This window comes from Rissa tridactyla, chromosome 20, assembly GCF_028500815.1.
Source record: "Rissa tridactyla isolate bRisTri1 chromosome 20, bRisTri1.patW.cur.20221130, whole genome shotgun sequence".
NCBI classification, from domain to species: domain Eukaryota; kingdom Metazoa; phylum Chordata; class Aves; order Charadriiformes; family Laridae; genus Rissa; species Rissa tridactyla.
In genome coordinates this window covers 812120-835573 of record NC_071485.1, presented here as the reverse complement: position 1 = coordinate 835573, position 23454 = coordinate 812120, and the positions used below count along the sequence as shown (strand labels likewise).

Genomic DNA, 23454 nt, shown 5'->3' with positions numbered 1-23454 from the left:
CAGCCCCCCCAGATCCCCCAGTCCCCCCAGTATCCCCCCAGTCCCCCGATGACCCCAGTGACCCCCCCCCCTCCCCGCGGCCTCCCACCCCCAGGGGGCGCCGTCCTGCCCCGCTCCGCCACAAGATGGCGGCGGCCGCGGCTGCGCGCGCGCTGCGGGTGAGGGACGGGACGGGACAGGGGGACAGGGGGACACGGGGGGGCGGACACCGGGAATCGGGGGGGCACCGGCGGCTCCAGGCCGCGGGATGTGGGCTTGGGGGAGGGCTCTGGGGACACCGGGCACGGGGGACACGGGATATGGGGGACGCTGGGTATGGGGGCCATGGGGGACGCCAGGGACTCCGGGCATGGAGGGGGTATGGGCTGGGGGGAATGTGGCATGGGGGGGCTGTGGGGACACCGGGCGTGGGGGACAGCGGGTACAGGGGACACCAGGGACACTGGGTATAGGGGACACCTGGTATGGGGGGGACACTGGATATAGGGGACAGCAGGGACACCGGTCGCAGGAGGCTGTGGCGGGGGGTGCTCCAGCGGCGGTGTCTCCGCTCTGGGGACAGCAAGCTTGGGGTCACAGGGCGGGGGGGGCTCCAGGCATGTGGCACCCGGGGGACACAAAGGGGGTGCCCGCTGTCCCTCACCCTTGTCACCTTCCCAGGCCGTGCCCCGCGTACGCCCCGTGCCCCAGGCTGCCCGGCACCTCCACACCACCCCGGCCTGCCTCAAGGTAAGCCCTGGAGGGGGTGGGGGGGGTCCCTCATCCCCTGTCCCTCGGGACCCCCCAACCTCTGACACCCCCCCTTTCCCCCCCCCCGTCTCTGACCCCCCCTTGTCCCCACAGACGCGGGCGGCGCGGGTGCGCGTGGGCAAAGGGGACAAGCCAGTGACCTACGAGCAGGCGCACGCCCCCCACTACATCGCCCACCGCAAGGGCTGGCTGTCCCTGCACACCGGTGGGTCACCCCACGCCACGGCGGGGAGGGGGGGGCACCTGGGGTGTCGCGGGGGTGGGGCTGCGGGGATGGGGACGTATGGGGCGCGAGGGCATCGCGGGGATGGGCTGGAGGGTGTTGCGGGGACAGGGACCTGTGGGGCACACGGGAGTCATGGGGGCAGGGACGTGTGGGGCACATGGGCGCGAAAGGGATGGGGCACACAGGGACAGGGGCACGTGGGGCAGCAGGGCATCTGTGGGGCTGGGACACGGGGTATGGTAGGGAGAGGGATATGTGGGGCACATGGATAGCGAGGGGGACAGGGATATGTGGGGGGCGCGGGCATATTGTGTGGGCGATACGTGGGCAGTATCTATGCGGGGCACGTGGATGTTGTGGGGGTGGGACACGTGGGCATGGTGGGGCCGGGGCTGTGTGGGGCACATGGGCGTGGTGGGGATAGGGATGTGTGGGGCACATGGGCATTGCAGGGATGGGACGTACCGGGACAGGGCCACAATGGGGCACAGAGGGACAGGGCCGCAATGGGGCACGAGGGCACTGTGGGGATGGGCCATGGGGCATGGTGGGGATGGTGACATGTGGGGCACATGGGCACGGTGGGGACAGGGATGTGTGGGGCACATGGGCATCGTGTGGGCGGGAGCTTGTGGGGCACGTGGGCGTCATGGGGATGGGGCCGCATAGGGGCACACGGGCAAGGTGGGGATGGACGTGGCGGGGCACATGGGTGTCGCAGGGGTGGGACATACAGTCGTGCCGTGGCCGGGGTTGCGTGGGGCAGGCAGTGGCGCCGGGGCCAGTGTCCCCAGGCAGGGCGCGGGGACGCGGGGGCTCACGCCGGCGGTGCCTGCAGGGAACCTGTGTGGGGAGGCGGGGGCAGCGGAGCGGGCGCTGGAAGACGCCTTCCTGCGCCGGTTCCTGCACGGCACCTTCCCGGGGCTGCTGGCCGACGCCGCCGTGCTCAAGCGCCGCGCCAACCTGCTGGTGGTCTGCGTCCTGCTGGCGCGGGGGCTGGCACCCGCCAAGCTCCACTTCCTGGGGGGCTACGCCGAGACCCTTCTCTCTCACTTCTACAAGTGCCCCGTGCGCCTGGAGCTGCAGACGGTGCCCGCCAAGGTGCCCTACAAGTACCTCTAAGTGCCCCACGGCGCCGCCCAGGCGCGGGGGGGGCGGAAATAAAGTGGAGGCTGTGCCCACCCTGCCCCAACTGTGGGTCTCGGAGGAGTTGGGGGGCACCACAGCACCGTGAGGACTGGGCACTCCGTGGCCCTGTGCCCCGTGGGGCTCTGTCCCGCTGATGGCCATGCGCCCTGTGGGGCTGTCCCCACCATGCCCATGTGCCCCACATGTCCCTGTCCCCATGATACCCCTGTGCCCCACAGGGCTCTGTCCCTGCATGCCCCATCCCTGTGTGCCCCACATGTCCCTGTCCCCATGATGTCCACGTGCCCACGGGGCTCGGTCCCTCTGATGTCCTTGTGCCCCAGCCTGTGATGTCCACGGACCCCACATGTTCGTGTCCCCATGACACCTCTGTGCCCTGCATGTCCATGTCTCCACGGTGCTCTTGTGCCCCCCACATCCCTGTTCCTGTGATGCCTGCGTGCCCCACAGGGCTCTGTCCCCACAGCGCCCAGTACCTTGTCCCCACCGTCCCCGTGACCCCGTGTGTCCCCATGCCCGTGGTGCCCGCGTGCCCCACACGTCCTGGCCCCGCGTCCCCGTCCCCGCACAGACCCCGTGACGCTGCAGAGCCGAGATGCAGTTTCTGTATAAGGTGTCCCCAGCCCCCTCCCAGACCGTCCCAGTCAAACCCAGTCCCAAATCTGAGAAAACCTGTTTAAATACGACAGCAGGGGACAAAGCGGGGGTGGGAGGGGGTGGTGGGGGCAGCAGGGCTCAGCCCTGCCCAGGGACTGTCCCTTGTCCTTGAAGCAGGGGTTGCTGAGGGCCACCCTTGCACCCTGCTCCACGCTGGTGGCTGTGTCCCCTGCTGGCATCACAGGCTGGGACGATAGGGGACAGTGCCAGGCTGCCATCCTCCTCCTGGGGGGGACATCAGGGACAGGGCAGTGTCCCCAAGGGGGACAGGGGAGGCCGTAGGCCAGTCCCACCAGCGTGATGATGAGGTTGAGGCAGAAGATGATGCAGATGAAGGCCAGCACCATGAGCCCAGGGAGGTTGGTCACACTGGCCACCACCTGCACCCGCCATGGTGTCACCCTGTCCCTCCTGTCCCAGAGGAGGGGCCTCATGTGGCTGTCGCCTCCTGTCGCATGGCCACCTTGCTGCCCGTGTTGATGGTGGCCTCGGTGGCTCGTGCCACCAGGCTGGGCTGGGTGCTGTGGGTGAAGGCGCAGGTGAGGTGGGACACGAATGTCACCGGGATGTCCACGGGCTGTGGGGATGGGGCTGTCACCCAGCGGCTCACGTGTGTCCCAGTCCCTGTGCCACCCTGCGTGCCCCAGGCTGCTCTGTCCCCACGTCACCCTCTATGTCCTGCCACCTCCTGTGTCCCTGAAGCCACCCCATTTCCCCTAAATCCCCGTGCCACCCCGTGTGCCCCAGGCTGGTGCCACCTGCCTGTTGCCTGGCTCTGCCTGTGCTGCCCTCACACCTGCTGCCCGTCAGCGCTTCGTTAGCTGGGGCTTAATTTCCTCTCCCCTCCCTCTGGGAGCAGAGGGCTTTGGGTGGGGTGCCCTCTCCTGGGTGGCTGTTGTGCATGATGAGGGTGGGGTGCCCCGCGTGTCCCCCCCACCCCAGGATCGTCCCACCCTGTCTTCTGGCACCAGAAGTCGAAATATCCGTCCTGAGGGGAGCAACTGGGGTGACGGGGGTGAGTTAAAATCACAACTTGCCTCAATGTCCCCCCCCAAAAAACCTGTTTACAGGGCTGGGAGGGCTTTGGGGAGGGCTGGGGGGGGCCAAGCAAGACACCTTCCCCCCCCCCCCCCCCCCCATGTCCCCGTGGTGCTGCTGCCTGTGGCTGAGATGCTTTTAGGGACCGAGGTTTGTTTCTCCAAGGGATGGTGATCCCGCAGTGTGTCGGCAGCCCCGGATCCATGGGGCAGGCTGGGGGGTGGCTGCTGGGTGGGCACGGGATGGGGGTGCAGGGTGACATGGGACGGAGGGGTGTGGGGTCCGGGGTGATGTGGGACGGGTGGGCACGGTCTGGAGCCAAAAGCCATCTCCTGTCTGGCACGACGGCAGGAGGGGCAGCCCCACCGTGACCTGCTGGACTCGTAGCCAAGCTGTTTGGCCACGTCTGATGCTGGTGGGAGCTTTCAGAGTGGCTCTGGGTGCCGGCGCGCACCTTCCCTGAGTCCAGGTGGGTCTTTCAGTGGTCATTAGATGATCTACTCAGCCTGGTGGCAGAGCCAAATGCGGAAGCAGAAAGGCTGCGGACCATCAGGGAGCGGGAGAAATAAATAGGTTGGTGGAACCGGGCTCTGGCCTCCGTGAGAGAAACCAGAAGAGCCACCAAAAAAAACCCCGAGATGAAGGAGATCCTGTGCCCTCCTCCCCCTGCCAGACCGAAGGCAGTGGCCAAATGTTGAGCGGTGAATGGAGGCAGGTCTGTGCTCGGGGGGGGGGCGGCGGGGGGGGGGCAAGCGAACCCTGTCCTTGGCCACCTCCCGTAACCGCATGCCTCTGTGCATCGGGTTCGAGGCCCCGGGTGAGGTGGGGCAGCCCGTGGGCCGTGTGGAGGGTGGTCTGACTGCACCAGAAGGGTTGCCAGGACCAGAACGGCCAACCCCCCACCCCCACCGTTTAATGACTGCCTCCACGAGGAAGAAGAGGCGGGTTGTGGGTGACAGCCTTCCGAGGGGAACGGGGGGGGCCGATGTGCGGGGCAGACTCTCCTCGTGGGACAGTCTGCTGCCTCCCTGGGGTCGGGGTCGGGGGCGTCACCTGGAAACTTCTCAGCCTGGTTCGGCCCTCGGGCCGTTACCCGCCGTTGCTCTTTCATGTGGGTGGTGATGAGGTGGCGACACATCGCCCGAGGGCAATTAAAAGAGACTTCAGGGCCTTGGGAAGGTCAATAAGGGACTCTGGGGTGCAGGTGATCTTTTCTTCCCTTCTCCCAGTCACAGGCAGGGACTCTGAAAGCAGCAGACACGCTCAGTCTGCCAATAGGCGGCTCCACAGCTGGTGTCGCTGCCACAATTTTGGGTTTTTTTGACGACGGGATGGCCTACGCGGCACCAGGTGTCGGATGGGGTTCACCTTTCTGAAGGGGGGGGGAGGGTGTTTGCTCATGAGCTAGTGGGGCTCATTGACCGAGCTTTAAACTAGACGTGGCGGTGGAGGGGGGTATTATCAGGCTTGCTCGCGACAGGCCAAGGGACGATACTCCAAGGTCTGAGGGGTGGGTCGCTAGCGAAGGCCCTCAACCTGTCGCTCCGGGATGTGCTGGGTGCGCTGCAGCCCGCGCGAAGTCTCACGGAGACGAGCCAGGGGCCCCTGAGGAGCCAACGGGGAATCACGGGTAAAACACCTCCGAGGGGGCTCGCCAGCACAAAAAGAAAGGCAGCCGCTCCAGAGTAAGCCAGCTTCAGGGCCGGGGGGGGGGCAACCGAAACGCCTCTGCGCAAACGCAGGTAGGATTGGGAAACAAGCAGGAGGAGTTAGAGACGGGCGCACGCCGGCAGGGCTCTGCTCTCATTGGCGTCACGGACGCCAATGGGTGGGACGGAATGGCTGCTGTGACTGGAGTGTCGGAATGGGGGGATACAGGCTCTTCAGGAAGGACGGGCAGGGGAGACGCGGAGGGGGTGTTGCCCTCTGCATCACTGACCAGCCGGAGCGCGTGGAGCTCTGCCTGGGGATGGATGGGGAGCCCACCGAGAGCTTATGGGTCGGGATTAAAGGGAGGGCAGGGGCTGGTGACGTTTCGGTGTGGGTCTGCTACAGGCCACCTGGCCAGGACAACAGAGCGGAGGAGGCCCTTCGTAGACAGATAGGAGCGGCGTCACGTTCACTGACCCTGGTCATCACGGGCGACTTCAGCCACCCCGATATCTGTTGGAGGGGCAGCACAGCAGAGCATAAGCAATCCAGGAAGCTGGAATGTGTTGATGGCAACTTTCTTCTCCAAATGGTAGAGGAACCAACAAGGAGAGGAGCCGTGCTGGACCTTGTCCTTACCAACAAGGAGGGGCTGGTGGGGAATGTCAAGCTCAAGGGCAGCCTCAGATGCAGTGATCACAAAATGGTAGAGTTCAAGATCCTTCGGGCAGCGAGGAGGGTGTGCAGCAAGCTCACTGCCCTGGACTTCAGGAGAGCAGACTTTGGCGTCTTGCGGGACCTGCTTGGCAGGGTAACGTGGGATAAAGTCCTGGAGGGGAGAGGGGGTCCAAGAGAGCTGGTTAGTATTCAAGGATCACCTCCTCCAAGCCCAGGATTGGCTGAATGACAGAACTCAGAGGGTTGTGATCAGCGGCACAGAGTCCAGTTGGAGGCCTGTAACCAGTGGTGTCCCTCAGGGGTCACTACTTGGTCCAATTTTGTTCAATATATTCATTAATGACCTAGATGAGGGGACAGAGTGTATCCTCAGCGAGTTTGCTGATGATACCAAGCTGGGAGGGGTGGCCGACACTCCAGAGGGCCGTGCTGCCATCCAGCATGACCTGGACAGGCTGGAGAGCTGGGTAGAGAGGAACCTAACGAGGTTCAACAAAAGCAAGTGTAAGGTCCTGCACCTGGGAAGGAAGAATCACGGAATCACGGAATCTTCAGAGTTGGAAGGGACCTCTAGAGATCATCTAGTCCAACTCCCCTGCTAGAGCAGGGTTGCCTAAAGCACATCCCTCAGGGCTGCATCCAGGCGGGTCTTGAAAATCTCCAGAGAAGGGGACTCCACAACCTCCCTGGGCAGCCTGTTCCAGTGCTCTGTCACCCTCACTGTAAAGAAGTTTTTCCGTGTATTTGAACGGAACTTCCTATGTTCTAGCTTGTGCCCATTGCCCCTTGTCCTGTCGCTGGGAACCATTGAAAAGAGCCTGGCTCCGTCCTCCTTAAACCCACCCTTTAGGTACTTGTAAACATTAATCAGGTCCCCCCTCAACCTTCTCTTCTCCAGGCTAAAGAGTCCCAGCTCTTTCAGCCTTTCCTCGTAAGGGAGGTGCTCCAGTCCCATAATCATCTTGGTTGCCCTTCGCTGGACTCGCTCCAGTAGTTCCCTGTCCCTCTTGAACTGGGGAGCCCAGAACTGGACACAGTACTCCAGTTGTGGCCTCACCAGTGCAGAGTAGAGGGGGAGAATGACCTCCCTCGACCTACTGGCCACACTCTTCCCTATGCAGCCCAGGATGCCATTGGCCTTCTTGGCGACAAGGGCACACTGCTGGCTCATGGATAATTTGCTGTCTACCAGGACCCCCAGGTCCTTCTCCTCAGAGCTGCTTCCCAGCATGTCCGCCCCTAACCTATACTGGTGTTTGGCATTCTTCCTTCCCAGGTGCAGGACCCTACACTTGCTTTTGTTGAACCTCATTAGGTTCTTCTCTGCCCAGCTCTCCAGCCTGTCCAGGTCACGCTGGATGGCAGCACGGCCCTCTGGAGTGTCGGCCACCCCTCCCAGCTTAGGAGTTTTAGGAGGAATGCCAAGCACCAGTATAGGTTAGGGGCGGACATGCTGAGAAGCAGCTCTGAGGAGACGGACCTGGGGGTCCTGGTAGACAGCAAATTATCCATGAGCCAGCAGTGTGCCCTTGTCGCCAAGAAGGCCAATGGCATCCTGGGCTGCATAGGGAAGACTGTGGCCTGTAGGTCGAAGGTCATTCTCCCCCTCTACTCTGCACTGGTGAGGCCACAACTGGAGTACTGTGTCCAGTTTTGGGCTCCCCAGTTCAAGAGGGACAGGGAACTACTGGAGCGAGTCCAGCGAAGGGCAACCAAGATGATTGTGGGACTGGAGCACCTCCCTTATGAGGAAAGGTTGAAAGAGCTGGGACTCTTTAGCCTGGAGAAGAGAAGGTTGAGGGGGGACCTGATTAATGTTTACAAGTACCTAAAGGGTGGGTTTAAGGAGGACGGAGCCAGGCTCTTTTCAATGGTTCCCAGCGACAGGACAAGGGGCAATGGGCACAAGCTGGAACATAGGAAGTTCCGTTCAAATACACGGAAAAACTTCTTTATGGTGAGGGTGACAGAGCACTGGAACAGGCTGCCCAGGGAGGGTGCGGAGTCCCCTTCTCTGGAGATTTTCAAGACCCGCCTGGATGCAGCCCTGAGGGATGTGCTTTAGGCAACCCTGCTCTAGCAGGGGAGTTGGACTAGATGATCTCTAGAGGTCCCTTCCAACTCTGAAGATTCTGTGATTCCGTGATTCCGTGAAGTTACCGCATTCTCTTGGAATTGCCTCCTTGGTCCTTATCTTCTTCATTCTGCTCATATCTGTCAGATTCAGTACTTCTTTGTTAGCAGCATTAGTTTTGTCAAAACGTTTACTCTCGATCAGCTCCTGCAGCCTAAGGCTTCAACTACTTTAGCTACTAGTGCTAAACAAGACTGTTCAGAGAGAAGAATGCAGTTAATCAAATTTCTTCTCTAACAGCAAGAGGGGATGGGCAGCAAGAGGTGCGTTTGCTGGTGCTCTTTGGCTCATCCACCTTCAGGCACCCTTGGCTGCATGGTCCTACCCCACAACAGGCTCCCTCTTTGGGGAGCAAGTGGTGGGGCAGCACCAAAGCCCCACTTCTCTGGCCTTGTTCCCACCACCCCCCTGGGCGAGGCCATCGTATCTGGCTTCTTCTTGCTGACGTCAGGAGCCCCAACGTCACCATGGAGAGGAGGTGGGAGATGGTGTGGGGAGGAGAGGGGAGACGTGGGGCCGCAGCTGGGGGGAGGGGTTCAGTGGGACGGGGAGTGGATGGAGCTGCCGTGGGGGAGGCTGGAACTCTAGAAGGGGTCTGGACACGGGGATGGGGGAGGCAGGAGTGGGCCACAAGTGGGATTTGTGCTGGGGAAGATGGCCGGGGCATGAGGAAGTGCTGGAGAGTGGGGGTGCAGGCAGAGGCTCCTCGCGGCCCCCGAGACGCTGCTGCGAGGGGTCTTGATGCCAAAGCAGGGGCGGTGTGGGCAGGAAGGAGGACAGAGGATGGGCAGGCAGAGGTCTCCAACCCAATGGGGACACAGCTGTGGAGTGCTCCCCTCCTTCGGTGCCCCAGGATCCCATCGCCCCAGACATCCTGCTGCAGCCGCTCCGTGTCCCTCGATCCCCTGTTGTCCTTGCAGGGCGCACCACAAACCAGTAACATGAGGTCATGTCAGGTGACATCACTCTGACTCTGGTGCCACCATGCTGCCACATAGTCACCATCCCGGCTGCTGGCCAGGATCAGGGCCTCACTGCTGCCTCCCCTGCTGGCCCAGCACTGCCGTGTTGAGGACAGATCTCAGTGGCCGAACCCACCGCCATCCGTGTCCTCAGGGTCCTGAGGAGCTGTGCCTCCATGCTGGGTCCCGAACAGGCTGGTGGACGGGCAAGTCCATGAGCAGCCGAGGGCCACAGCGGGGCTGCTCACTATGGGCTGCTCAGCACCACCTTCCTCACTCTTCTCACTGGAGTGGACGCTGTCTTTTGCTCCACCATCTCCACCATGCCCGTGCCTGTGAGAGGGGCTTAGAGGCACCAACAGGGAGGTCCATGGCCAGCTCCCTCTGGTCATCTGTCCTGGCTCAGGGTGTCCTACCAGGCATGTGGAGCTCTGCTCCAAAGGTTTTTCCTGCCTTCAGGTGGTTGTCGCACTCTCCGTTGGTGTGCAAGCTCCAAACTCCCTTGAGGCTGCTTTGTCTTCGGAGCTGTGGAACTGGGATTTGCAGGAAAGACCAGTGTGAAGGGACAGAGCTTTCGCCTCCATTAGCAGTGGTCAAGATCAAGTGGAAAGCGATATTATTGCCCTCTCCTTCCGGGGAGTCAGGGCTGTGCAAGGTGGGATCTGCACATCCTACAGCATTGCTTGAAAGCTGAGAGCCGCAAGCCAAACCATTAATTCTTCTCCTCACTCTGCGAAAAAAAATCCAAGCATATGCAGGGGTGGATTGGCTGACAGAGGACTGAAGTAGGGTTTGGTATATTAAAGCTCTAAACTAATTGAAGTAGGGGCTTAATATATTAGAGCTGTAAATTAGAGTAGGAACTTAATTTAGGAGACTGCGTGCCTTAAAGCTGTACAAGGAGCAGATGCAACAGTTGTAGTACTAAATGTCAGAACTTATCTCCTATTTTTTAAGAAAGAATGCTTTAGGACAATATAACCTTGTAGTAGAAGCTCATCTCTCAAAACAAGGGGCCCAGGGCTACTGAGGAATGCGGAGACTAGTCAAAACTAACACTCTTGATGCGCCAGCAAGAATAAGGAAGTAGAGTGGAGGCCTGCAGTACACCCAGAAGTCACAACGATGAAGAGGAGTGGAGGAAGTAAACGACCACCAGCTGTCTCTGAAGACCACCGAGAGACTCTAGTGCGCACGCGGGAGCGGGCAGTAACCTGTAATAATGAGTTAATGAATAAGTAATCATCACTTCTTGCAGCCTAAAGGTTTCAGCAAATGTATCTACTCATGCTAAGTAGGGCAAAGCAAGCAGCACAAGTCACACCAAATTATCATCGTAAGTAATTTATTCAACTGAAAATTTCTTATTTATGCTAAACAATTAATGTCCCTCAATGGCCGTCCTGCAGGCAGCAGCAGAGGCTAGGAATGATGCTGTCTGCTCGGTGCGCTCGTGCTGCTCGCTCTGTGAAGGACACCATGAGACTGGGGCTGCTTGTTCCAGCTTTATTCGCGTGCAGGCCGTTTCACCCGGAGTCCTGGTGGTCGCTTCAGAGCCAACAGCACACTGTTTGTCCTGATGTTGGCCGCTTCCTTGGTGTTTCCAGGATCAGCAAGGTCTGAGCCGCCAGGGACCGGACTGAGGGTTCTGTGTCATTCACCAAAGGCTCGAGGGCTGTGCCAGAAACAGAGCAGTGGTGAAACCCCGCTGTCTGCAGAGACCCTCCCACGCCAGCCCCATCCGTCTCTTTCTCTGGCCAGGAGGAGCAGGTGAGACCAACAGATCAGCTGGAAGCTGCTGCTCAGGAATGCTCCCAATGCCCCTGGGGCATTCCTCTGTCCCTGAAGCAGTTCCCTGGAGCGGGGCAAGGCATGGCAGCCCCCTGCCCAGGCTCTGTCCCCTGCCCCACCAGCCCCGGCCAGCACCGCGCTGCCCCTACTCACCGTTGCAGATATCCTGCAGCTTCTTCTCATTTTGGTCCCTCAGGTGCCGTGCAGCGAGCCCTAGGCACAGAGCTTCGTCAGACCCCCTGCTCCCCAGCACACCCCGGCTGCACGCCCTCCTGCCCCTCAGCAGGGCTGACCCCAGGGAAGGACAGTCCCCGAGGGCAGTGGGACTGATCAAGGCTCCCAGCGACCCCCTCTGAGTGGGCAGGGCTGAGAGAGGGGGGCCAAGGTCCTGCACGAAGCAGCTGGGCTCCGGCAGCCACCTTGCCGGTGCAGCAGCGGGGACTGAGGCCAGGCTGCCAGCAGAAGGACCCGGGGGGCTGCTCACCAATGAACCTGACGGCTGCCTCTCGCAAGGTGCTCTGAGCATTATTCAAGTAGGGCAGGCTCTGCTTCAAGTATTCTTCCACCCTCCTCCTGTCCCGCACCAGCTGGAGAGGGCAGAGTGGTATGGGCATGTCACCGTCCCTCCCCAGGACATATCCCTCCTCCCAGCACCCCTGTTGCTGAGACCCTTCCCTCCCGCTGTGTGGAGGGAGGGCAGAGGGACCTGAAGAAGATCCCTTTGGGGCTCTGCTCTTGAGGACAGGGAACAAGGACGCAGCTCCAGGCTGTGGGCTCCAGCAGAGGCAGAGCTGCACAGCCCACACCCCAGAGCCGGGAGGCAGACCCCCCTCGTCCAGCCTGGGCCCCGGGGCTTGGGGTTGTCCTCACCAAGACCTCGACAGTTCTCCACATCTGCTGTGGCTGCACCAGATCTTTGAGTCCTTTCCTCTTGAGGTGCTCTGCTGCAGCAAGGAGGGCTTCCCTGGAGGCCTGCAGAACAGCAAAAGCTGAGAGACGGCTCCACAGTCTGGAGAAGGAGACCTGGCATCCCCCTCCTCTTGCCTTTGTTCCTGGCGGGATCCTGCCCATGGGGAGCTGGGACATGCCCTGGCCTAAACATCTGGGACTCCAGCACCCCATCCACTTCTGCAGCGAGAGGCACCGGGGGACGGGGGAGGCAGTGGTGGGACCGGTGCAGGGAAGGAGGGGAGCTCTGCCCTGTCCTCAGTGACTCGGGCAGGGGGACCCGGAGGTGACAGACACTCCCACAGTCTGACTGCCAGCAGCTCTTGCCCCTCATGCCCAGGGGCTCTGCATGCCCTTCCCTGTGTCACTGGCCAGCTTTGAAATCTGTACCTTGGACACACTGTCCGTCTCATCCAGTGTGTGAAAGAAGAGCGGGAGCAGGCCCCTTTTCACTTCCTTCGTCACCCTCCTCTTGTCTTTCCCCACCACAGTCTCCATCAGATCTCTGAAGAGGCTGATGGAGAGCTCTCGCAGCTGGCTGGACTGCTGGTAGGGAGAAGGAGAGGAGGACTTGAGAGAGAGCCGCTCCCTGCTTACTGTGAGCAGCAGCCCACGGGCGTGAGCATGGCACATGTGAGGGGAGATGCTCCGGGGTCAGATTCTGCAGGAGGGAGAAGCCGTGCTGGGCTGCAAAGCCCAGAAGCCATCCCACCAGAGCCCAGGGCAGCAGACCCTGCTCCGAGTGCCGCCCACAGGGCTGGGCTGAAGGGCAGCTCTCATTGCAGAGTGCCCATCTGCAGGGCTCAGTCTCCCACATCAGCCTTACAGCGTCAAAGAGGGGCAGGAGCTTCTCCGCAAGCTGCACAGCAACGGGGCTGGCCTCCTTCCTCTCCAGGTGACCCATCACGTTTCTGAAGATGACCAGGACATTGATCTCGATATTGGTGGGGCCGTCCTGGAGCAACTCCATAATGTGCGGCAGGAGGACCTGCATTTTTCTCGCCTGTACGAAAGACAAGTGTCTTTTTTGAGAAACTGTCAAACACCACCCTGGCAAAAAATGCTCTGGTCGCTAAGCACCAGCCTCCTCTCCAGCATCCTGGCAGGTACTGGCACAGGAATCTCTGCGGCAGCCTCCTGCTAGGTGGTGGCCATGGGCACAATGATGGGGACGCGGGAGAGCAGGAGGAGGGCAGGGAAGCAAAGACTCCCCGTCCCCTGCTCAGCCACTCCCTTTTCCCACAGGCCCGAAGGGGCAGATGGCTTGGTAACCCTTTGTGCCTGGAAAGCCCCCCAGGCAGCCTCCAGGCCCCACCGTGGCAGGGGTAGGGCATTTGGAGGAGTCACTCCACTGCCCGTCTCCCAGCCATGGCCAAGCCACCACCTCACCCACTGCCCCAGCCCCCGGCAGCCAGCGTGCCTCCCCTAACAACGCCCTGCTCACCATGTCAGGTCTCTCCGACAGCGGGATGAGGCGTTTGAGCAACACAGAGACTACTACCACCACGCTTGAATGCCTCTGACAGGCGTCACCAAAATCCTCGGACTGAAACTCGGCGGAGACCATCAGCTGAAAAACACAGCAGTGAGATACTGGCAGAGCCTGCAGGGCTTGCTGAAGGTGAGCCAGGCCTTTTCACTTTGGTCAAGGTAACTCACAGCCAAGTGAGTGATGTAGGCGTTCTCTATGGCCGAGGTGACCAGGCTGTGTGATTTCATGGCCTGGAATTTGCCGAGGAGCTCCTTCAAGACCTTCTCCAAAGTCTGGGGGATGGAAAGCATCACCTCCCACATCGCCATGCCATTGCTGCAAGCCAGAGCACTCTGTCAGCGGGGCCGCCTCGGCCACAGCAGCATGGCCGGGGACAGCCCCGCATAACCCAGACCCTGCCCCTCGGTTGGGATGCCCTGGGCAGCAGGAGAGGGCTGAGCTCCCTTTGGGGAGGAACGTGCTGGATTTGGGCTGCCTTGGCCAACTCCGGCTGCTGCAGGCCTGGCTGACCCACCAGGGCTGGAAAGTGTGGTGGCACGAAGGGCCGCGCTCCTCGGGGATGTTCTCTGCTACTCCTTGGGCCTGGCAGCCAGAGAGTTTCTGCATCCCCCTCCCACAGGGAACAAGCCTTCATGGCTTTTGGGGTCAGTACCTGTCTCCTGTTGGAGAGAACTTCAACAGGCTCAGGACCACTTTGGTGGGGTTCTGGTTGGTCAGCACGAGAAGCAGTGACGCCACGCTCTGCCGGGCTGACTCCATGGTGATACATTCCAGGTTTTTGTGGATGCAGCTCATGATCTTTGTCACCTGTAGGGGACACGGGTGAGGATGGTGCTGCCACTGGAGCACAGCCATTTCCTCAGCTGCCCTCTCCATCCCCCTCTGCTGGCTTAAGGTGGCTTCAGGTGCCTGAGACACCTGGGTTTTGGAGGGAGGGAGGGAGGAACAAGGCCTGACAGGGCTCAAGGGCAGGGCAATCCAGCCACAGGTCACTTACATCCACCATCCAGAAGCTGGGGTAACTCATGACCAGATCCAGCATGTTTCTTGCCGCCCCCTTGTCAAAGATGCTGGAGTCTCTCATTGCCTCGATGGCCACAAGAACGAAGTCTGTCATCTCATAAGGTGTGAGGTGTTCTGCAAACTCCTATGGGAGGAAGGAAGGGAGCGAAGACACGTCACACCAAATCCCCTGATGGTGCTGCTTAGCTGGGCAGAGTGAGCAGCCCTGGCAAGAGATGCCTGGCAGTGCCTGCAGGAGAGCTGGCAGCAGGGGCTTCAGTCTCTGCAGGGCAGAGGATGAGAGCGGAGGGTCCCCAGGGTGAGGGAGGAGGCTTGGGCTCATGGGCACCACATGCTGGCCCTACAGAGAACCAGGGCTTGCTGGTAGCCAGGAGGGCTGGAGCTGCTGCTGGGACACTGGTGTGCAGCCTTCACATCATTCCTGCCTGGGGACAGCAGGAACGCTCTCACCAGGGACAGTGAGGCCACGCCACTGATTCTGGATGCCTTTGCTCACTCAAGTCCTGTCTTGGTGCCTCAGATAAGAGTTCCAGCAAGGGGGGAGCTCATTACCATGGCAAAGTCTCTGGCAGGGGGTGAATACGCATAGCAGTCGCTCTCAGGTTTCCAGTGGAGCTTTGGTGCTTTATCCTGTGTCACTGACCTGCCTAAATAGTGGGGGAAACACAGCAGAGTCAATAACACGCAGCAGTTGCTGTTGGTAAGCACAGCAAGCTTACCAAACTGCCCTGAGGTCCGCTTGCAAGACGTCAGGACGCAAGTGGCCAAGGAGATTTCTGGAGGGCAGCAGGAATAGCTTCTTGCTACAGGCGCTGGAGAGCCCAGCTGGGGTGATGCGCAGATGGATCTGCTCTTCACTAACAGGGAAGACATGGCTTTGGGACATGATAATCAGTGGCAGCTTTGGCTGTGGGGACCACAAAACAGTAAGCGGGGTTCAAGACGCTGAAAGGAGGGAGGAAGGAGAGTAGCAGAGGACAGATCCTGGGCGTCAGGAGAGCACTCAGCTTCTGCAGCAAAATGACAGCTGGGATGCTATGGGAAGCAGCTGTGAGGGGCAAAGGAGGTCAGGAAGAGAGGCAGAACTATCAGGAGATGTCTGCGTGCAGAGGGATGAAGCCCGCTGTTGTGGGTTGTTTCTCTTACTTTTTTGGTTACGGATGAATCTGTGGAGGGCATAAAGAGCATCCAAAGCTGTAAAGCGTGTCTCTTCCTTGGAAGAATAGAAAAGGAGGAGACGTCCCAGCAGCTGTCCCAGGATTGGGATCTGGAGGTCTCCATAGCAGACGGGGCCACGCATATCTCTTCTGAAGTGGTCCCAGACCTGGGCGAGGGAGGCAGAAGGGTTGAGGGCAGGCAGCTGATGCCAAAGCCCTGAATGAAAGAGTGCGCCCAGGGACGGATCCCTGGTGAGTCCGGGCTTTGCAGGGCTGTGCCAGCCGTGGCTCCCAAAGCAGCTGTCTGGGCAGCAGCCCCACGCAGGGAGAGCTGCAGGCTGCTCTGGTGCACAGGAGGGGGAGATGGCCTGGCTGGAGGGTGCCTGGCTTCTTACCTCCAGGGTGGCATGGTTGGCCACCAAACTGCTCAGCATCTTAATCCTGTCCAGGGCCCTCACCCGCACAGCTACTGTCTCAGAGTCAGTGAAGTTCAGCAGCATCTGGGAAGAGAGAAGCTGCTGGTGTCCCCTGGCAGCAGACACCTGCCCCAGCAGAAGCAGCACCGCTGAACTCCTGGGATGGACTCGCACAGCCCATTAAGGCTTCCTCTGATCTGGACGAAAGCCTGTAGTGGGGTTCTTGCCTTGGAGGAGCTCGCAGGCTTGGGACAAATGCCCCGGGCCAACCTTGTGGCCAGGCAGGAAGGCAGATGCCACCCTCTGCAGCCACTGTGCTCCAGAAGAGCCTGTTGGGCAGCCCCTGGTTGCCCAAAGGAGGCGAGCACCCTCCCTGTGGTATGCTGTCTCTGCACGGCACCGGGGCGGGAGTGGACACCCCCTTCCCTGCAGGGTGAGGAACAGCCCTTGTGAAGCCCACTCTTTGCACATGCCAGACCTGGAAGATATTCTGCAGCACCTCGCTGACTCTGGGGAGAGGACAGCTGAGCACCAACTTCTCCAGCATGGTGTCCATGGCTTTCAGGGTCTGCAAGGAGGGCAAAGAGTTGTGCCAGTGATTATGCTGTCCCTCTTACCCCCAGGAGACTGCTCTGAACTCCCAGAGCCAAGGGAGGACTCCCCTGCTGCCTCCTGGTGCCCGAGGGAGAACCAGGGGCACACAATCTGCTACATGCAGAGCAGCCTGCGGCACTGGACGTGGCCAGGCCTATGGGAAGGGGACAAAGGGATGAGGGTGGGAAAGCAAAGCCAAGACCCTGCCTTGGATCTCTGGTCACATCGCAGCACAGGGTGGCCAGGGAGCAGCCCAGAGGGACCGCAGGCTCCTGGAGCTCACCCAGCACTTACCCTGGAATAGAGCTCAGTGTCCAGGCCCTGCATTTCCTCTGTGGGAGGAAGGGACAAGACCCTCGAGAAGCAGGCTTGAAGGAGGCTTTTCTCTTTGCCCTCCAGCGCTCTCTCCACTGAGCTGCAGAGAGAGAGGGGCCAGTCAGACACTGGTGCTGGGAGCAGCGCCTCGAGGCCTCCTGCAGGTGGACACGGACTCTGGGGCAGGGATGGGCAGGTACCTCAGTTCGGTGATGGCAAGCATGGCTTTCCACCGCACTGCTGTGTGCAGCTGGTCCCTGGGCTCCTTTTCCAACAGCATCTGCAGGTGACAACCGGGATGGGACCTGGCAGCTGCCAGCTCCCAGTGCCGCCAGACTCCCGCCCTGCCCAAGCACTGTCCTCACAGGGTGCCGGTGCTGGGGGGCCTCACCCCCTTCTCCAGAGCCGCCCGGTACGCTCTCACCTTGATATTCTCTGCCAGCTCATATGTGTGGCAGAAGACATCTAGGCCCCGTGACAAGCGACGGCGCTTGGCTGTTGTGCACAGCACGCAGATGCTGTCGAGAAACTTCATCTTCTTGTCCACGTTCTGGCAGCCCCCGGGACAGAGACAAACAGAGCATGAGAGGTGGGGGACACACGGCCAGTGGGACCGGAGCCCTGGGGGTGCGGTGCCGTGTGGGGGAGCTGGGAGAAGCAGCTCTGCCCAGCCAGCACACCTCCAGCAGCCTGGCAGCAGAGCCCATGCCAGCAGACACTGGCACAGCTGCCATTAAAATGGCCGCAGTTACCTCTTTCGGTCTGCAGACAAAAGACTGGATAAAGTCCACGGTTTCCTTTTCCTCTCTGTAGGCCAGTAACCATCCAGCATCTAAGAAAGGAGGAGAGCAGGGAGGCCTGTGGAGAGGGGCTGCTGGCAGGAGAGCAGAGGAAGGAGATCTGCCCTCCGTCCAGCCCCGTGTCCGCTCCCCTGGCGCGTTCTTCCCGTGTGTGTCAGGGCAGGAGGGTGCCCGGCCAACGGGCTGCCATGTCGGAGCACGGCGCAGCAGGGAAAGCCCCCAGTGCCCCGGGCTGAGGAACTCGCTTGCAGACGGGCAGGAAAGGTCCCTGTGCCACAGCTTCGCTGCCTCCTGCCCGCCCAGCTGCCATTCACTGCCCACGCCCTGGAGCAGGAGCTGGGTACCCCCTGCTCTCTCCCGCCTTGGGAGAGGCTGCGCTGGGGCCAGCTCCCAGCCCTGAGCAGCCCTGGCCTTCAGGCAGCATCATGCCCACCACCCATGGGACACCCACTGCCAGCGCGCTGGGAAAACATGATCCTGGCGTCGAGCATGGTGCGCTCGCTGGCCCCAGCCCTGCCCAGACCAACAGGGCCCCCCACTCACCGATCTGCAGTGGCATGACCTTGGTCACCCTGGAGGACTTCCGTGGAGAGCTGCGCTTCTGGGGAGCAGCCACCTGCTCCCAGGCCACCCTGGGGCGTCTGGGGGGTCTGGGTCTCTCTGCCATCCTGCGGGACGGAGAAAAGGGGTGGGGATGCAGGAAGCTTCGGCGAAACGCCTCAGCACAGCGGGGCTGCCGGGGAAAGACGTGGGCTGCGCTTGGGGGCTACTCGCCGGCTCCGTGCTCCTGCCCTGTCCCGTCGCCGTCCTGCCGGACACTGCGGGTGGGGGCCCGCAGCCACGCTGACCACATGCAGAGCAGTGGGGTGTCACACGGTGAGGTCACAAAGGGCCCCCCTGTGACCTGCCACCCAGACAGGGAGGGGCAGGGTGCTGCCCGGGGGGGCATGAAAGGTGTGGAAGCGGAGCAATAGGAAAAAGTGGAAAAGAGGGACCAGAAGGTGCAGCTAGGAATGAGCCGGGGACGCCTGGGGGTCCCAGTCCAGCAGCCCTGTAGCTCCAAGGAGAGGAAGAAGAGAGACCGAGTTATGAGTTTAGAAAAAACTAAACTATTTTAAGTAAATATTAATAATAAAATGAAAAAGGAAGTAATTAAAGAGATACAATATATAGAAAAATCGTATCAGGCTCCCAGGGAGATATCACCAGTGAGCACTGGGGGAGTTCCAGACTGGACCCCATGATGAATGGGAACTGAATTCTGGATCTTGATTCAGGAACCCACAGGTCAGGATCAAAGGTAGACGGACTGACGGGGTCCTCCTCAGATGTCAGTCACTGAAGAAAGAGAGCCATTGAAGAAGCCCTTGGAGAAGAGAGCTGACCCTTCCATCCCTCAGCTCTTCTCCTGAGCATGGCAGCTGGGATGGAACACCCAATTGGTCAGTTTGGGTCACCTGAGCCATCCGCTCCTCCCCAGTGCAACCGCTCCATGGGGTAAACAAGAGCCTCTCACTGAAAAGAAAGTTGGTTCTGCTCCACCCCAAACCAGGACAGTTGATCACTCCTGAAAATTGTCTTTTCCTCCACGTGCTTAGAGGTGCCATCCAGGATGAGCTGTGCCATTGCCTTTCCAGGGATGGAGGTGAGACTGAATGGGTTGTAGTTTCCCGGGTCCTCCTTCTTGCCCTTTTTGGCATGGCATGGCATGAGAGTGGCTTTCCTCCAGTCCTCAGGCACCTCTCCTGTTCTCCAGGACCTTTCAAAGGTGAGGGAGAGCGGCTTCACAATAACATCTGCCAGCTCCCTCCGCACTCGTGGACGCTTGCCATCAGCACCCATGGATTTGCAGGTGTCGAGTTTGCCTAAATGATCTCTAACCCGATCCTCCTTGACCAAGGGAAAGTCTTCCCTTCTCCAGACTCTCTCTCTTACCTCCAGGGTCTGGGATTCCTATTCCTGGGGGCTGGTCTTAGCAGTAGAGACTCTAGCAAAGAAGGCGTTCGGTGACTCCGCCTTCTCTGCATCCTCCATCACCAGGGCACCCACCTCATTCCGCAGTGGGCTCGCATTTTCCCTGCTCTTCCTTTTACTGCTGATGTACTTGAGGAAGCCCTTCTTATTGTCTTTGACATCCCTTGCCAGGTTTAATTCCAAGTGGGCCTTAGCCTTCCTCGTTGCATCCCTGCATACTCTGACAATGTTCCTATATGCCTCCCAAGGGGCCAGTCCCTTTTTCCACATTCTGTAAACTTCCTTCTTCCAGTTCAGTTTTTGCAGAAGCTCCTTGCTCATCCATGCAGGTCTCCTGCCTCCTCGGCTTGGTTTCTGACGCATAGGGATGCGCCAATCTTGAGCTTGGAGGAAGTGGTGCTTGAGTACTAACCAGCTCTCTTTCACTAGTTTTTTCTAGAGAAAACTAGTTGGCCTGCAGTGAAACTGGTGAGACCATAAAGGGAAAACCGATCAGACAAAAGATCGGGGAGTAGAGTGTCAGGAGAAAAGGGGGAAAGAGGGACTAGAAGGTGCAGCTAGGAATGAGCGGGGGATGCCTGGGGGTCCCAGTCCAGCAGCCCTGGACCTGCCAGAGCCGCCTGCAGCAGGACAAGAAACCTATGGCCCTGCCTGTACCGTCTCAGCAAGAGGAACTGGGGACAGGGGGAGGAAGGAGGGTGCACGGTATGGAATACCTGTGTCCTGTGCCAGCTCCTTGGGAAAATTAACCCTATCTCCACCAGAACCAGGACATTGTCCATCCCTTATTCTATGCCATCTACATCACGCCCAGATCTTACAGTTTCCAATTAATTACCACCACTTTTCCCTGTCTTTGATATGTATATATGTACATACTTATACATACAGAGATAATTCCCTTAGTCTACGGGCCACCCCTCTAAAATGTCCATTGCGTTCATTTAATCTATGACTTTGGGCTCCATCTGTTAGAACAGTCTCTCAGGGCAGGCGAGGTGATGCGTGGCGCTGGACTTTGCATGCTGTATTTCAGAGCTTGCAGCTGGTGTATTCGGTACAGTCCATGCCCATGGTCCACGGGTTGAAGATGTGGATCTCGAGGAAGTTTCTGGGCACCAGCTGCTGAAGTCAGTTCTGATCCCATCACTGCTGCAATTTACTCAGTTTCATTAAAGTCCAGCTGTCATTAGTTTGGGTGATTCTTACTGTAGTAAAATTGATAGCAATTATAGTAATGATGACATACAGTGGCAGCGTTATTTAGCAATTAACATCATACAATTTGATTCATTGTCTATTCTCACCCAAAATCATAGCCCCATGAGGTACACATCGGGCGTCCCCATCCTTCTGCATCACTCAGGTCCTTGAGCAAAAGCAATCCCATGGATGGGTTTGTCTCTGTCTGAGGCAGGACTAGCACAGACTGTCTTCCCTAACATGTTCTTCATGTGCACCACGGGTCTTTATCCCCTTCTACAGTACATGAAAGTTTTGATTGGGCACGGCCAGCTCCTTTGGTAGATCCCCTGGTGTTCACTAACCAGGTGGCTTTTGCTAAATATTCATCCATCCCAAGGGTTGAAGGTCCCACCACCCATTGCTCTCGGTGTAGTTTTTAACAGTCCATTGTATCATTCCATCTTCCCAAGGGCTGGTGCGTGGTGGGGGATGTGATACACCCCCTCAATACCATGCTCTTTGGCCTGGGAGTCCGTGAGGCTGTTGCAGAAATGAGTCCCGTTGTCCGACTCAATTCTCTCTGGGGTGCCATGTCACCATAAGGTTTGCTTTTCAAGGCCCAGGATAGTGTTCCAGGCAGTGGCGTGGGGCACAGGGTATATTTCCAGCCATTTGGTGGTTGCTTCCACCATGGTGAGCGCATGGCGCTTGCCTTGACAGGTTTGTGGAGGTGTAATATAATCGATCTGCCAGGCCTCCCCATATTTATATTTCAGCCATCGTCCTCCATACCAAAGAGGATTTAACTGCTTGGTTTGCTTGATTGAAGTGCATGTCTCACCTTTATGGATAATCTGGGCAATAGTGTCCATGGTCAAGTCCATCCCTCTGTCACGAGCCCATCTATATGCTGCATCTCATCCTTGATGGCCTGAGGAGTCATGGGCCCACCGAGCTATGAATAGTTCACCCTTATGTTGCCAGTCCAGATCCACCTGAGACACTTCAATCCTAGCAGCCCGATCCACCTGCTGGTTGTTTCGATGTTCCTCAGTGGTCTGACTCTTGGGTACGTGGGCATCTATGTGACATATTTTCACAACCAGATTCTCTATCCAGGCAGCAATATCTTGCCACAGTTCGGCAGCCCAGATGGGTTTGCCTCTGCGCTGCCAGTTGCCCTGCTTCCGCTGCTGTAGCCACCCCCACAGAGCATTTGCCACCATCCATGAATCAGTATTCTCGCTTGGCAATGTGTAAGGCCAGCTGGATGGCTTTCACCTCTGCAAACTGGCTCGATTCACCTTGTCCTTCGACAGCTTCTGCAACTTGTCGTGTAGGACTCCACACAGCAGCCTTCCACTTTCGATGCTTTCCCACAATCCGGTAGGACCCATCAGTGAACAGGGCATATTTCTTTTCATTTTCTGGTAGTTTATTATATGGTGGAGCCTCTTCTGCACGCGTCACCTCCTCCTCTGGTGACATTCCGAAATCCTTGCCTTCTGGCCAGTCCATGACCACTTCCTGAATTCCCGGGCGACTAGGGTTTCCCATTTGAGTTCGCTGTGTGATCTGTGCAATCCACTTACTCCATGTAGCATCAGTTGCATGATGTGCGGTGGGGACCCTTTCTTTGAACATCCAGCCCAGCACCGGCAGTCGAGGTGCTAAGAGGAGCTGTGCTTCTGTACCAACCACTTCCGAAGCAGCTCAAACCCTGCATCGGATCCTCTGTATCCCCGACTCCAAAACCCCAGGGGTCGACCTCGGGTCTCCCCTGGTGCTTTCTGCCAGAGGTTCCGGGTAGGGCCGTTCTCCCCGGCTGCGGTGTAGAGCACATTTTTAACATCTTGTCCTGCCCGGACTGGACTCAGGGCCACTGCATGGACTATTTCCTGTTTGATTTGTTCAAAAGCTTGTCGTTGCTCAGGACCCCATTTAAAATAGTTCTTTTTCTGGGTCACTTGATATAGAGGGCTCACAATCAGACTGTAATCTGGGATATGCACCCTCCAAAAACCCACAATGCCTAAGAAAGCTTGTGTTTCCTTTTTACTAGTCGGTGGAGACATAGCTGTTCTTTTGTTGATCAAGTCCATTGGGATCTGACGATGTCCATCTTGTCATTTTATTCCTAAAAACTGAATCTCCTCCACAGGTCCCTTGAGCTTACTTTGTTTTATGGCAAAACCAGCTTTCGGAAGGATTCAAACTATTCTATTCCCTTTCTCAAAAACTTCTTCTGATATGTTGCCCCATACCATAATGTTGTCGATGGACTGTCGATGTTCCAGAGCTTCACCCTCTTCCAGTGCAGTCTGGACCAGTCCATGGCAAATGGTGGGGCTGTGTTTCCACCCCTGGGGCAGTCAATTTTAGGTGTACTGGATGCCCCTCCAAGTGAAAGCAAAATGTGGCCTGCACTCTGCTGCCAAAGGGATTGAGAGAACGCATCAGCGACATCAATTGTTGCGTACCACTTGGCCGCCTTGGACTCCAGTTCATATTGAAA

At 58.8% G+C, this 23454-nt stretch overlaps 1 protein-coding gene across 1 annotated transcript; it reads left to right on the top strand.

The window, feature by feature from the left end:
• Positions 1-97: 97 nt before the first annotated feature.
• MRPS24 (mitochondrial ribosomal protein S24) lies at positions 98-2157 on the top strand. The gene is made up of 4 exons (XM_054180896.1): positions 98-158; positions 661-729; positions 844-955; positions 1815-2157. The coding sequence occupies exons 1-4, from the start codon at positions 126-128 to the stop codon at positions 2096-2098; spliced, it is 498 nt and encodes a 165-aa protein (XP_054036871.1). The 5' UTR covers positions 98-125; the 3' UTR covers positions 2099-2157.
• Positions 2158-23454: the final 21297 nt, after the last annotated feature.